This window comes from Sminthopsis crassicaudata, chromosome 4, assembly GCF_048593235.1.
Source record: "Sminthopsis crassicaudata isolate SCR6 chromosome 4, ASM4859323v1, whole genome shotgun sequence".
NCBI lineage: Eukaryota > Metazoa > Chordata > Mammalia > Dasyuromorphia > Dasyuridae > Sminthopsis > Sminthopsis crassicaudata.
This window is the reverse complement of record NC_133620.1, coordinates 185,927,254-185,942,139: the sequence shown is the minus strand read 5'-3', so window position 1 is coordinate 185,942,139 and position 14,886 is coordinate 185,927,254. Positions and strand designations below refer to the sequence as shown.

Genomic DNA, 14,886 nt, shown 5'->3' with positions numbered 1-14,886 from the left:
TTTAAGAAAGGGAGCAAAGAAATAAAATAATTTAGCATATTAGTTCCTTTGTAGTGGGGTTTTGGAGTTTCATAGGTCATCCCAGCATTGATTTAGAGCCAAATAGACAAATGGACCCTATAGACTATTGCATCCAACTTCTTCATTTTATAAATGAGGAAGCTAAGGCTCAGAGTGGATAAGTGACTTACCAGAGTGATATAGCTAATAAAGAGTCTAGGTTGGTATTTGAGCCCAGATTTTCCTGATTCCAAATCCAGAGGCTTACTCATTCTATCCCACTGTCTCCAGTCTGTGCCTCTTTATGAGAAAAAAAACAAAACAAAACAAACTACTCAACAGTTGTTTATTTAAACCTTTGTGTGTTTTGGAAGTCCAGATCTTCTTCAATATTTCCAAAAGAGAAAATAAAATGCTACAAAACCTTAAACAGCCTGTTAGCCTTTGTCCACTCTGCAAAAATAGGAAAAGGAGGGGAAAGAAAAATCATCTGCCTTCCATACTTAGTATTTGTATTGGGAGGGGAGATTAAATAAGAGAAAGAGAGATTAGACAAGAGAAAATAAATTCCCAAATGGCAGAAAAGAGAAACGTGAACAAGTAGAGGGGAGACTTGTGAAGCCAGACAAAGATATGTTCCTAACCCAAGTGCCCCTTTGTGCTGAGGCAAGAGGTAAAACCTTTCATTGGTACACTCCAGGCACACACCATGGCATATACCATCAGAAATTGATATCTGTTAACCAATTTATAGTTAGACTTTCATTTAATGAGGCAATGATTAGGCAGAGTGGATAAACTAGTGGGCTCAAAGTCAGAAAAACCTGGGTTCAAATATGACTTCAGACATTTATTAGAAGGGGAGCCCTGGGTCTCTATGGGTCTCAGTTGTTTCAATTTTAAAATAGGGATAATAGCACCCATCTCACAGGGTTGTTGTAAAGATCAAATGAGATAATATTTCCAAAGCACTTAGTAAAATGCTTGGCATATATTAAGTGTAACAATAAATGCTTTCCCCCTTTGCTTCTATTGAAAGAGGGGTCTCTTGGGTGAATAAATCTACTGCTAGAAGCTTTGGTTGATGGTGAGTGAAGCAGAGAGACAAGTTCCTTTTTCCTTCCTTTCCTTCCCCCAATCTTGCAGGATTTCACTCCTTGATTGCTCTGAGCTTTGAGTACCTCCAACTCTAGAATTGTTGGATACCTTATTTTTTACATATGAACATAAGGATATAGCTCATTATCTTATTTTCTGCACAATGTTAGTTGCCTTTAATCAATAGCTAAGATCTTAACAATTCTTTTAGTGGATTAAAAAACTTCTTCACATTTTTTTGGATAAAAAAAAACCCAACCAATATCTGCTCAACATTTTAAACTTTTTTCGTACTTTGTTTTGGGGTTCATAGGAACATTCCTTAGTTTATATATATATATTTATTGTAGTTTTAAAATATTTATCTATAAACACATATTTATAATATATGCAAGAATAATTTCATAGTTGTGATGAGAGTTAGGTAAGGGGTAACACCTTTTGGTTTGTCGCAAGGATATATAGTTAAATGCAGTCTAGTGATGACGCAGAGTCCCCTGTAAAGGAATTTACAGGCCTGAAAACCTAGAATGATAAAAAAGGTTTATTGTAGGGGTTTGGAAGTAAGGGTAAAGGTAGAAAGATGCCAGGGCCAGAGCTGGTCGCAGGGTGGACAGGAACCCTTACATGGCCAGAAGGATACCATGTTTGGGGCTCCTGCAAAGAGTGGACTCCAGGGTTGGGGTTGGGGAAATCTGAGCATATCATTAGAGTGGGTGCTGGGAAAGCCCTGATATCATTGAAATCATAAGGGTGCTTTTGGTAACCTTGAAGGTGGCTGGAGTCCCAGATTGGCCTCTGGCTGGAGTTTCAGCCAGGGTTAGAATTGAATAGAATTCAATAGGTTTTTAGATAAGGAAGAAGCTGTTTGTGGAGGTTGGGAATCAGAAAGAAATCTTAAAAGGACCTCAACCCACATCAGTTTCATATATACTATATTCATATATTCTTTATATATGTATGTGTGTGTATACATACATACACATTATATATATATATATATATATATATCTTTATAACAAAGTTTATAACTTTCCCCTAATCAAATATTTGCTGGTCCCAGTAAATCAGCCTTAGGGGATTTGAAGCAAGGGAATCAATCCAGAGGAATAGATAGATAAGTCAGTAGATAGAGTACCAGACCTGGAGGCAGGAAGACTCATCTTCCTGGGTTCAAATTTGGCTTCAGACAATTAATGTGTAACCCTGATAAGTCACTTAACCTGAGCAATCAGAGCCATCTGAGTCCAGTAATAAGATATAGCTCAGGACAATTTGAAATGGCCCTACATAAAATGGGAGACTTTACCTTTTTTAAGTAAGGTCTTCAACAGGTCTCTGTTTGACTGAGGCTGCACCTATTCAATGACTAAGGCTAAATAGCAGTTGAGAATAAGAATCTCTTCCTTCCCGTAGTCAAAAATAAACAAACAAACAAACAAACAAATAAATAAATAAATGAGTGAATGAATCTGGGACTGAAAGACCCTCGAGATTTCTGGCCAAAGCAGAAATATTTGCTATTTACATTCAATTGGAGTCCATCAAAATCCAAACAATGACCAAATGGGCTTAGCCTAAAACCTATTGTAGCCAATTAATGGAACTCAGGGAAAGAATCTAGTCATTCTGTCTCCTCCATGGGTGCTTGTTTTCTTCTCAAAGAAATAGTATATGTACTTGAAAAAAATGCCTCCTAGTACATAGCTTCCATGGACTCAGAAAGCCAAGAACTTCCAAAGAAGTTGCTACAAGACTTAAAACATCCATTTCTCAAAATTCTTGTGATCAGGAAAAGAAATACAAAAAAAAAAAAAAAAAAAAAAAAAAAAAAAAAAAAAAAAAGCAGTCAGTTCAGATCTCAGGTTCATCTATATGGTACAGGTTCTTGCTATCCTGTGCTTGACTGCTAATGCTACTTGGGTGGAGGTAGGTGCAAGGAGGAAACAGAAATTCTCTCTCAACCTTATTAGAAATCCAAGGGAAAAGATGCTGGAGTCTAGGATATGCTGGAGCCATCTTTGACTGACTAGCCCATGATTACATTTTTAATGTGAGCACCTATACTTCAAAAGTTACAAATAAGATCTTGACATACTGTTTTGTTAATTTCTAGACTTAAGATAATCCTGGAGAAATTGAGGCAAGATAGAGATTAGAGAGTTTTTAACATTTTATTTGAGAGGGAGACATTGTGCTGAGGTCTTGTTGCCCCCAGGGCTTATGTCTCAAAGCATCCAGTAGCTAATGTGAGTTCTCAATGACAAATCTTGGGTAGATAAACAAAGGCAGGGGGGATAGAATCCAAACTCTGGTGAGTGGGAATCCCCCAAAAGGGACCATCAATCTGGTTCTGACAGGTTGAGGGTATAACCACAAATTCTTTTTTTTGTTATTAATTATAGCTTTTTATTGACAGAACATATGCATGGGTAATTTTTCAACATTGTCCCTTTCACTCCCTTCTGTTCCAACTTTTCCCTTCCCTCCCTCCACCTCCTCCCCTAGATGGCAGACAGTCTCATATATGTTAAACATGTTAAAGTATATCTTAGATACAATATATATGTAACAGATCCGTACAGCTCTCTTGTTGCACAAGAAAAATCAGTTTCAGAAGGTAAAAATAACCTGGGAAGACAAACAAAGATGTAAGTAGTCCAAATTCATTTCCCAGTGTTCCTTCTCTGGATGTAGCTGTTTCTGTCCATCATTGATCAATTGGAACTGAATTGGATCTTCTATTTATTGAAGATATTCATTTCCATCAGAATATATCCTCATACAGTATCATTGTATCAAAGTCCAGGCCTTTTTTTTTTTTTTTATCATATTGTGTATTACAGCTATTGGTGTTGGATATCTTATGTCCCCTACAATATCTTATAAGGCCATGGATTATATCTTATGGAAACATTGTGTCTTGGCTAAAATGCAATAAATGCTTTTTCATGCATTAGTACATGCACATGTATAGATTGCAAAATAATTTTTGTTTGTTATTCTACAATAATTGGTTTTTAAAAAGATTTTTCAATTTTTAAAAATGAAATTAGGCTGAGAACAGCATGCAGCCTAACATGCTAAATTTCATTTTCTTCAACTATATAACACACGAATTATTGTTGAATTACATGATAGGAGAATAAACTAGAATTTACTAAATATGAATTACTTCACAAATATCTCATTTGATATAACAATCTTGTAAGATAGGTTCTGATATTATCCCTATTTTACAGTTAAGGAAATTAAAACAGACTTTTAGTGACTTGGTCAGTATTAAACAGCTAAGTATCTGAGGTCATATTTAAACTCTTGTCTTCCTAATGCTAGATACAGTATTCTACTAGCTAGCTACACATGGATTTTTTCATTTTCATTTTCATAACAATATGTTAGAATTGAAAATGGGCTTAAAGATCATTGAGCTCAGTATCCTTTCTAAAATGAGGTTATGGTCCTAGCAAGCGAAAAATCTTAAAATTTAGTCCAACACCCTTATTTTATAAAGGAGGAGAATAAGGCTCAGAATGGTGATGACTGTCATTTGTCATCAGGTCAAATAAAGGTGATCTGGAGTTATTAGGTTTGCTGGGGGAGAGAAGGAAGCTGAGTAGCTTAAGTATCAGATTCATCCACACTTTGCAAAACAACAAATGATCTAGATTCTTCAATTGAAATGTGTTTAATTTCTTAAAAAACAAAGTGAGTAGCCTGTAACTATCAAAAAAGGGAAATAAGGGAATTGCTTCTATTCTTTTAGGTCCCTGTGACTTCAAATAAAATTTAGTTGGGTGATCATATTAGAAAGTGAAACTTTAAAACTTCTGTAATAATCTACTTCCCCTATGTACAGATTACAAAAATTGAAAAATCCCCCTGCTCACCCCTCATCCTCATATATAACCTCTCTTACTTTTCCTTGCCCAGAGGAAGAAAGTAAAACTCATCAGAGAAAACCAAGCAGCTGCAGCAGGTGTACCCTGCGACTGTTTGCCCAGGTTTAGGAGTGGGGAGGAGAAAAGCAAAAAAGAAAGGAGCCCCATGGAGAAGTTTAAGCACGTGATGGACTTGTTGATTAAATACCACACTGTTTTAGGCTATAGTTTGTTGAGCCTGCTGACAGCTGGCGGAGAGCGCATCTTCTCAAGCGTAGTATTCCAATGTCCCTGCAGCGCTACCTGGAACCTTCCCTATTCCCTCGTCTTTCTCCTGGTTCCAGCCCTGATTCTTTTCTTGCTGAGCTGCCTTTTGAGTACCCGGGCTAAGAGACTCATGACAGGTTGCTGTGCTACAAGTCGAGAAGAATACGAGAGCAGAGAAGATGGACCGGGGCTGTGCGTTAGTATGGCAATGTGCTGTCACTTCACCTTGGCTGCTGCTGTGGCTCCCATCACCTGGATCGCAGTGGCGCTACTCGGGGGAGGTTTCTATGAGTGCGCAGCCAGTGGCAGCACGTGGGCATCTCGGCTGTTGTGCCCTGATCAGGAAGCCAGGAATTGTTCTGAGCAGCTGCCACAGGTGCCGTGCCAGAAAGCGAAGTCGGAGCAGGTCCAGGAGCTTTTGAAGGAGCTCAAGGCGCATTCCCAGGTAATGACTCCTCATAATATCAGTTCAACGAGAAGAAAATGGAGAATCACAGAAGTTAGGGTTGAGGACAGAGTTGGGGAAAGGCTAAAGAAAGAAGAGATAGACCAAAAGAAGAGAGAAGGGAGATAGTTTAGAGAGAGAGCCAGCTCATGTGAACCTAACTTGGAAATGAGAGATCTTCCAAATAGTCCAATTCCAATGTCATGACTTTCAGGAAGGCTGCCTGGCATATAGTGAGCTTATTAAATGTTTACAGAATGAACAAATATTTCCTTTTTTTTCAGAAAGGGACCTTCCCCCCCCAAGTTTTGTTTTGGCTGCTCTCAAATGAATGTTTCATGTATTCTTTTGTGGAAATTTTGTGTTTGTGTTTTATTCCCTTACTAAATTGTAAACTTCATGAGAGCATAAGCTGTCTTTAATCTAAACTTTTGCTTTTGATTCAGTAAGTCTGAATAAATAGTCCATGAGCAAATGAATTTTAAGTTTTCTTGGGGGTAGAGAATAGTTTTCTCTCATACCTAGAATCTTCCAACATACAAAGGAATGATCTTACTAAATGTCAGAAAGCGCAATTTGAATGTTTTTCTGTGATGGGCAACTTACCCTGTAATGTGAGACACATGAAATGTATATTTTCTGTTAATAAAAAATCCAATTAATATTTATTAAATGTCTGCTAAGTGCCGATTCTATATTTAAACATGGGACACAAAAAGAGACAAAAGACAATCCCTGCTCTAAAAGAGCTCACAATATAACGGGGAAGATAATATGCAAACAACGATGGACAAAGCAAGCTGTGTGCAGGATAATTAGGAACTAATTAAAAGAGAAAAAGCACTGTAATTAAAATAGGATAGAGAAAGTTTCCTGTAGAAGGGGTATTTTGGTTGAGAGTTGTAAGTTCTTTCCTGAAAATATTCTGAAAATATGAATGACTGACACCACAACTAACAGATGATTCTTGTGAACACTGCTATCTGGTTTCTACAATATAATTTAAGCATAATTTCTTAAGTATTTGTCAAATGTCAGGCACTGTTTAAGCACTATAGATAAACAAAAACTTATCATGCAGAGCTTATACAGCCCAAGGTGAAAACAATATTTATACAAATATGTATTTGTGCAAAATAAATGCCAAGCATTTGGGAGTGGAGTGAATCCAAAAAGGTCTCTTGCAGAATATGGCACATGAGCTAAACCTGAAATGGGGAATTAGGAATGGTTTTGTTGAATAGGTGATTTTTGAGTGAGGTTCTCAAGACTTGGTAGAGATTCAATAGCCAGAGATTCCAGAAGGTAAACTGAGGAAGGAAAACATTCTAAACACAGAGATGAGAGATAGAATATCCCGGATAGAGAATATTAATTTCTTCAGAAAACCTAGAATGAAAGTCTCATAGGCTAAATTCTGATGATGTCTAAATTATATGCTTCAGCAGGAAGCTGTCCCACCTGTATCTACTTTGCATGAATTGTCTAATGTGTTAGTTGTTAGGTGTGGTCAAAAGTCTCACCACACTCTCTGTGTTCAGAAAGTTTCTCTCTAGCATTAAATCTCCATCCTTATGGATAGTAAACTTATCAAAGGGGATTAGTTTTCTTTCTTTCTTTCTTTCTTTTTTTTTTTTTTTTTTTTGTATTAAATTGTAACAAAGCTGATGTCATTTTGGTCTGTATTCTGCAGGTGGCAGGTTGGATCCTGATAGGTCTTCTTGTGATTATTCTTCTGATTTTCACATCCATCACCAGATGCCAATCTCCACTTAGTTTTTTTCACCTTAAGTTCTGGAAACTATATTGTAAAAAGGAAGAAGAGATTTTGATGAATGAAGCTACGAAGCATGCTATTGAATTGGCAGAAGAGAATGTCAAATGTTTCTTTGATGGCTCTCAGCCAGAAGAGATCAAAATACCAACGTCTCAAGAATGGAAGAAGATTTCATCACAGTATTCATTCAGTCCTGGACATCAATATTATAGTGTATTACATAAGTATGTTAACCAGAGGAAAGGTGACTGTAATACTTAGCCATGCAGTAAGAATGTTGTAAGTTTTGTTCAAAGTTTTGTGGATGCTCTTGATCTTACCAGTTCTTTTAATGTAATAATTAATAAACATTATATGATAAAGCATAATGTATATAGAGAAAAATAACTATATGTAAAATTTTTCCTATTTCCTTTTTCTACTTCCTTTTTTATAAATACTAATTTTCTAATATGCAGGTTTGAATTTCTATTATAATTTGCCTTTTGGTGATATCTTTGTTGTTTTATTGAATCATGAAATATTAAAGTTGAAGGACACATTAGAAGTTATTTGCTCTTATCCCTTCATTTTATAAGTGATGAAATTCAGGGCAAGAGGTTTGAAATCTGACTCTAAAATTTACTAGCTCGGATACTCTGGGCAAATCATTTAGTTTCTCTTAGATATACTTTCCTTGACTACAAAATGAAGGAACATAATACTTGTGCTTATACAGGGTAGTTAGGAAAGCATTTGCATTCAATCAATTAAAATTTCTTAAACACCATGCAAGACAATTAGGAATACTAGAGTCAGAAAGACTCTTCTTTCTGGGTTCAAACCCCATCTCAAACATTTACTAGTTGTGTGACCTTGGACAAGTCACTTAATCCTATTTGCCTCAGTTCTTTCATATGTAAAATGAACTGGAAAAAGAAATGCAAACCATTCTAATTAATATCTTTGCTGAGAAAACCTCAAATGTGATCAAGATAATTAGACACAACTGAAAATAACTGGGGAAAAAATTCTGTGCCACAATCACAGTACTAAACACAAAGAACATCAAGAGAATATTCTTTTCCTCAAGGAGCTTGTATTCTAATGTAAATAACAATACATATAAGATATGTGTAGAATAAATGGCAGAGGAAACAGCACTAGTAGCCAGGGAGAGACAGAGAAATGCCTCCTGCAAACCTGGGATTTGAGGTGAGTTTATAGGAATCCAAGCATATAAGAATCAGAAGTGAGGTGAAAGAATATTTTGCTCAAGTCCAGGTGTGACTGTGCCATATTCATACACACACCCCAATTTAATAAACTGTAGCAGCTCCAACGCCATCAAAGGGTATACCCATCCAGTGCAAAAGGCAAGTAAAAGGACATGGCAAGTTGTAATGTTCTGTTGTCTCCAGAAACTGCCGATCGCTCTCTAGGAGATCTGCTGTCTCAACTCCCGGCCAGACTCTTCTTCCTGCAGAGAGCTGTCCCAACTCTGGCCTAGAGTAGACTCCTTCTCCAAGCCCAATGTTGCTTCTTTTATCCTCCCAGAGAATGGATGTGGGATAACTCAGGGGCCTGTGGGAAAAATACTTCAACCAATGAACTTGCTCCTCTCAAACATGTAAACTCCTCCCCAGAAGTTCAAAGGAGTAAACTCCCCTTAAAGGCCGGAACCAAAAGGTGTGAACTAGAGAATTGTTAAGTACCAACTTAGCACTTAGTAAGAACCTAACATCTCATTATCTCATTAGCACTTAGTAAGAACCTAACAGCAAGTAACCAGAGTTGCTAGAAGAAGGAATGGAGGATGAGTAAGAAATAAACTGATTAAAAGGGTAGGAGGTGATCAGCTTATTAAGGGCTTTAAATGCCAAATTGTTGTTGTTACTGTTAGTTATTTTAGCCATCTGACTCTTTGTGATTCTTAGATATCAGCACCATATCTGTGTCATAAAAGGAATTTTGTAGTACTCCTTCTTTCCCTATTTTTCCAAGCAGTTTGCCTAGTTTGGGAATTAATTGTTCTTTAAATATTTGGTAGAATTCACATGTAAATCTATCTGCTCCTGAAGATTTTTTTTCTTAGGGAGTTGATTAATAGCTTGTTCAATTTCTTTCTTTTTCTTTCTTTCTTTTTTTTTTTTTTTTTTGAAATGGATATTTCACTTAGGTTATCAAGTTTATTGGCATACAGTTGAACAAAATATTTCCTAATTATTGTTCTAATTTCCTCTTCATTGATGGAAAGTTCATTTTTTGAGTCTAACAATTTGATTTTCTTCTTTCTCTTTTCTAATCAAATTAACTAAAGGTGTATCTATTTTGTTGGTTTGTCATAGAACTAATTCTTAGTTTTGTTTATTAGTTCAATAGTTTTCTTACTTTCAATTTTATTAATCTCCCCCTTTTATTTTCAGAATTTCAAATTTGATTTTTAATTGGGGTTTTTCATTTGTTTTTTTTTTTTCTAGCTCTTTTAGTTGCATAGAGGGCAAGAATTAGAAAAAAAGAGAAAAGTTGTGAATCAGGTATTCATTTCATTGAGGAAAAAAAGAATTGTGACAAATGTTGATAATTAAGGGTTACTGGGATATAGATTGAGTGATAAATTAGGACAAGAAATTACTGAGTGATAATAGTAATGGGAGAATCTGGAAGTGATATTGGGGAGCAAGAGGATTTTGACCAGTGAATCAGAGGATATGAGAGAAAGTGTATCCAGTTCTGTAAAGATTAACATTGGAAAAAGTGTTATTAGGAGGCAACCAGATCTCAATGGGTACCAGAAGATGGAAAGAGTAAAGAAAAAAATTTAAGATGAAAGAAGATTAGGTAATTATGGAAGAAGCATTTCTTAGTGCACAGTGGAAGAGTAGGAAAATCTAGAGAGGGGCATTTGGTGAGGGTAGAGATAGATGATAGGGAATGAACAGTTGGAGGATGGGGAAAATAATTTATATAACAGTTATGAAGGTAACTTTAAAAATTACAGAATGGGAAGATTATGAATATGTTTGAAGAGAAGAAGTCTCTTGAAGAGTTTAAATATTTAGGCTGCCCTAGGCCTTCTCTTAAGATGAAACTTATGGCAAATTGTAATGATAGATCCAGGAAAGTTGTCTTAAGTAATTAGAGCAGGAAAAGAGTAGTGTTATTTATTGAACTGGAGAAGGCCCTGAGGAATAAGTGATCGAGGGAGTCTTGTCCTTAAACTCACTTGTCTGGGAGATTGAAAGTTAGTGAGCGTTGGTAGAATTATACTCAGAAACTTAATATATTCCCCTTTTATCATCTGATATTGACCTTAAGCTATTTTCTTGCAAACTTCATCTTGACTGGAATTACAGTAAGTATTGATACTGGACAGACAACATGACATGAAGCAGCAAGATATATTTTCCTCAACTATGAAATCTGTGATTTTTTGGGGGGGGGAGGGAGAAGTGTTTTATTTAATAACTTGAGATTTCCATATTTGTTTTCAGTTTGGAAAAAAAAAAGTTGCATGACAAGAATAATCAGAATGGTTTGTTTTGGTGGGAATGAGGAAAAGAAAGAAAAGTGAAACAAAAAACTAGTAGATTATATCATTGAGAGAATTGGCTAAATAATTACTGGAAAAATTATTAAATAGAATTCTGGGAAAGACTCCCAAAAGATTTACATAAAATGGAAAAAAGAAGAAATAAGCAAAATTAGGAAAGCATCTCATATGATCACAATAATATAAAGGAAAACAATATTGAAAGACTTATGTTCAATGCAATGACCAAATAGGATTTCAGAGGACTGACAATTAAGCTTTCCTCCTTGTCTCTTATGAAAGAAGTGATAGAATATGAGTTCCAAATAAGGCATATATTGTCAGACATGGCCAATGTATGGGTGTTTTATTTAATCATATTTTTTGTTATAAGTGGGATTCATTTGGAGGTAGACAGGGCAAGTAATTATAAAGGGACCTTTGGGAAGTGACACTGATATTAAAAAAATAACATTAAGAAAATGTTTTTAAAGAGCAAGATTTAAGTTCTAATATTGTTGAGTAACAAGTTTTTTATTTTATTGTTTTTTGTATTGTTGTCAATGTGTTATTTGAAACTTTAGCTCTGCACTATCTAAACAGCTTGTTGAGTTCAATCCAGGCCAGAGCTTTGAGTTCCTTTGACTAGTGCTCATTTTTTTTCAATTTTTTCAGTGGAGAACATGGCCAGAGATTCTTTCAAAAACCCAGCTAGCATAGACTTGGAATCCAGGATCTCAAGATCTTTAACTAACAAGATGGCCTTCATATATGGACACATCTATTTTATGATCAATGTTCAATCACCTGAGATTAGAAAAAGAAACATAGAGTATAAAAAGCTTAGGCTCAAGATTGTCTAGATAAACCACAGTATTGTAGCTATGACTTAGAAGCAGTCAACATGCTGGGGGGAAAAGGAAGGGGAATAGGAACCATATGTTTAAAAAAATAGAGCTTTAAAAATACAGGAGAAATTAAAAAGATCCATGCATTTTAGTGGATTGTAAGCTTCTTGGCCTTTTGGCTAAAATCAAATGTGGTATATGTTGTTATCAATTTAATATCTGATATGTCCTCTATTTGAAAGAAGCAGCTAGGTAGCACAGTGGGTAGAGCACAAGGCATGGAATCAGGAAAATTCATTTTCCTGAGCTCAAATTTAGTTTCAGACATTTATTATCTGTGTGATTCTAGGCAAACACCTTATTCCTGTTTGCTTCCAATTTTCTCATTGTTAAAATGAGCTGAAGAAGGAAATGGCAAACCACTCCAGAATCTGTGACCAGAAAACCTTAGATGGGGTTATGAAAGGCCATACACAACTGAAATGACTGAAACAAAACCTCAAAATGATTGAGCAATGTGTGATACAAGCCAAAAAGTTCATGTGATTTTATTCTACAGTAAGAGGAAGTACTTCTTGGAAAAAAGTAAGTGATAGTTCTGTAGTTCTTTGACAGATGTCATTTGGTTATTGCTTTTGTTCTAGACATCATGATTTAAGAAGGACATAGATAAACTGTGAAAGTATCTAGAGTAAGGCATCCAGGATGGTGAAGAGTCTTGGATCCATGGAAAACAGATAAAGACAGGTGGGAAAACCTGAAGATATTTAGCCTAGGAGAGAATATTCAGGGTAGACTGTTGAAGCATTTTTGAGGATGCATTGTAAGAAGGGAATTATATTATTTTGCCACAGAAGATATAAGCAGAATAATTCATGGACATTTCAAAGAGGTAAATTTAGGTTTGATATTAAACGGGGGAAAACCCCCAACAATTTTCCTAATAACCTTTATTGGAGAGTAAAAAAGGCTTCTCTGGAGGTATAATGAATTCCCTTTCATTGAAAGTCTTCAAGCAAAGACTAGATGATCACTTGCCAAGTATGTTAGAATGGAGACTTCTTGGGAAGTTTTGGTTGGATTAGATGGCAAATGATGTTCCTTCTAACTCATATTCTGTGATTCTATGTACACATGATATCCACCTAAAAGAATATTAGCTCATTAAAAACAAGGAGTTACCCTTAAAAACAATGGAATTACCCCATAGGCCAAGGCCTACAGAATCTTATCCTTATATCTTTCACCCTCCTCAAAGAATTATACCTTATATCAAAATATAAAAAAGAAAAGAAAAAAATTGATTTAATGAAACTAAAGAACTTATCAAATTCCATTAGTCTTCTGAAAGGAAAATAAGCAAACAAATAAATAGCCTCAGAGTTGGAGTGATTAATGCACACTGTGGCAGACCAAATCTAGACCCCTTATCTTAATGTGGAGACCATTCAGACACTTTTCTGAAAAATGTTTTGACTCTTGATCACAACAAGCATTTCAACAAGCATTTATTCTTGCTAGGCACTGTGGTAAGTCCTAGGAAAGTAAGTTTCTGCTTTAAATAAAGCTTGTATTTTAATTGGAGAAGACAAGTAAAAGAAAGCTGAAATGACAAAAACAGTCAGAATATGGGGGCATGGTAGACAAAGTCCTGGAGAGGAATGAAGACATGGCTGGCTTGAGACACCCTTCTGAAACTCAGATTCTTGGAAAAGCTATCTAATTAAAGTGAGAGGCTGAGGGGATAGAAGTATTTCCAATGTGCAAATTTCAGGGCTGGAATCATCTTCCACGATAAAGAGTTTTCTGAGGTATGTAGAGAAAGGCCAGGGTTTAGGCTTGAGACAAATGTTCCCAATAAAAAGTTCTCTTTATATAAATTGAAAATGTTAAGTGAATACTATAAGTATTGAGAATTAAATATTGAACAAAGGGGTATTCACCAGGGAAAAGTTATGTTTTTAGTGACCTAAAATGTCCTCCTAAAGGAGTTTAAACCATCACGGAAATGCAATTTTATATAAATTCCTAGTGGGTTTTGGGGAGAGATATCTCAAAATGGGACTAACAAGAAATGGAATATTTGTCTTAAACCTCTCATAAGCTTCTCCTATTCCTTCATACATTGCCTTTTCTGTGAGGCAAAATAAAGTCTGTTCTCTAATTGAAATACATTATTAATTTATGTCCTTGCATGAGTGCTGATGGCTCTTTTACCAAAAACTGTGGAGTTCTAGGATCAAACTAAATTCTAATGCTCAAAGGGGAGACCCTAGGTGAGGACAAAATGAGACAAATTCTGAAATTCCTAAAGAAAATGCTGATTTAGGACACAATCCAAAGAGTGACATGAGAAGGCTCCAAGATTTTATGTTATCTGTATAAACTGAGAAGGGATGCTCAATTTATACATACTTACCCATATCTTATTTAGTATTATTTGATTTGTGTATATACATATATACACAAATCAAATAATACTAAATAAGATATGGGTAAGTATGTATACATACACAAATCAAATAATACTAAATAAGATATGGGTAAGTATGTATATATATCAGTAGAAAAATTATATATGTATATACTATTATATATATTCTACTCCTTCCCCAAACCCACTACCATATGCATAAGTATTAAATAGTGACTATTCTGGCCCCTATTGCCCAGCCAGGTTTGTTATATTTCTTTCTCCCTTCCAGGGTTCTCCAATACCCTTAAGGAGTTTAGGGATATCCAGTCCCTCTACCACTGGTTCCAGTTCCCATCAATTACAGTTCCCTCAACTTTAGGAATTCCCATTGAGGAAGCAAGTGGTATATTGGGTAGATCACTGGATGGACAAAGTTAGAGAAGCCACCCCAAATAATATGGACTATTTGTGCCCGACCTGTGGCAGAGAATTCTGAGTCCACATTGGTATGATCAGTCACAGTTGGACACATTGTAAGTCAACTCTAACATAATGATGTCATCTTGATCCTCTTTGAGAATGAAGGGCAGCAACCAACTAACCAGATCACTGGACCTGATGTCAGGAAAATCTAAGTTCATAT

At 35.7% G+C, this 14,886-nt stretch overlaps 1 protein-coding gene and 1 non-coding gene across 2 annotated transcripts; both read left to right on the top strand.

Moving 5' to 3' along the window:
• The first annotated feature begins 5,019 nt into the window (after positions 1-5,019).
• LOC141566043 (calcium homeostasis modulator protein 6-like) lies at positions 5,020-8,012 on the top strand. Its single transcript, XM_074310042.1, has 2 exons — positions 5,020-5,691; positions 7,385-8,012. The coding sequence occupies exons 1-2, from the start codon at positions 5,146-5,148 to the stop codon at positions 7,727-7,729; spliced, it is 891 nt and encodes a 296-aa protein (XP_074166143.1). The 5' UTR covers positions 5,020-5,145; the 3' UTR covers positions 7,730-8,012.
• A 3,974-nt stretch (positions 8,013-11,986) lies between these two features.
• On the top strand, positions 11,987-12,185 carry LOC141541931 (U2 spliceosomal RNA). The gene has a single exon (XR_012481951.1). It is a non-coding gene; the product is annotated as a U2 spliceosomal RNA (small nuclear RNA).
• Positions 12,186-14,886: the final 2,701 nt, after the last annotated feature.

Coding starts and splice junctions, on each gene's coding strand:
- LOC141566043 (XM_074310042.1), top strand. CDS start 5,146: ATGGAGAAGTTTAAGCACGTGATGGACTTGTTGATTAAATACCACACT. Junction 5,692..7,384: donor AGCTCAAGGCGCATTCCCAG/GTAATGACTCCT, acceptor TGTATTCTGCAG/GTGGCAGGTTGGATCCTGAT.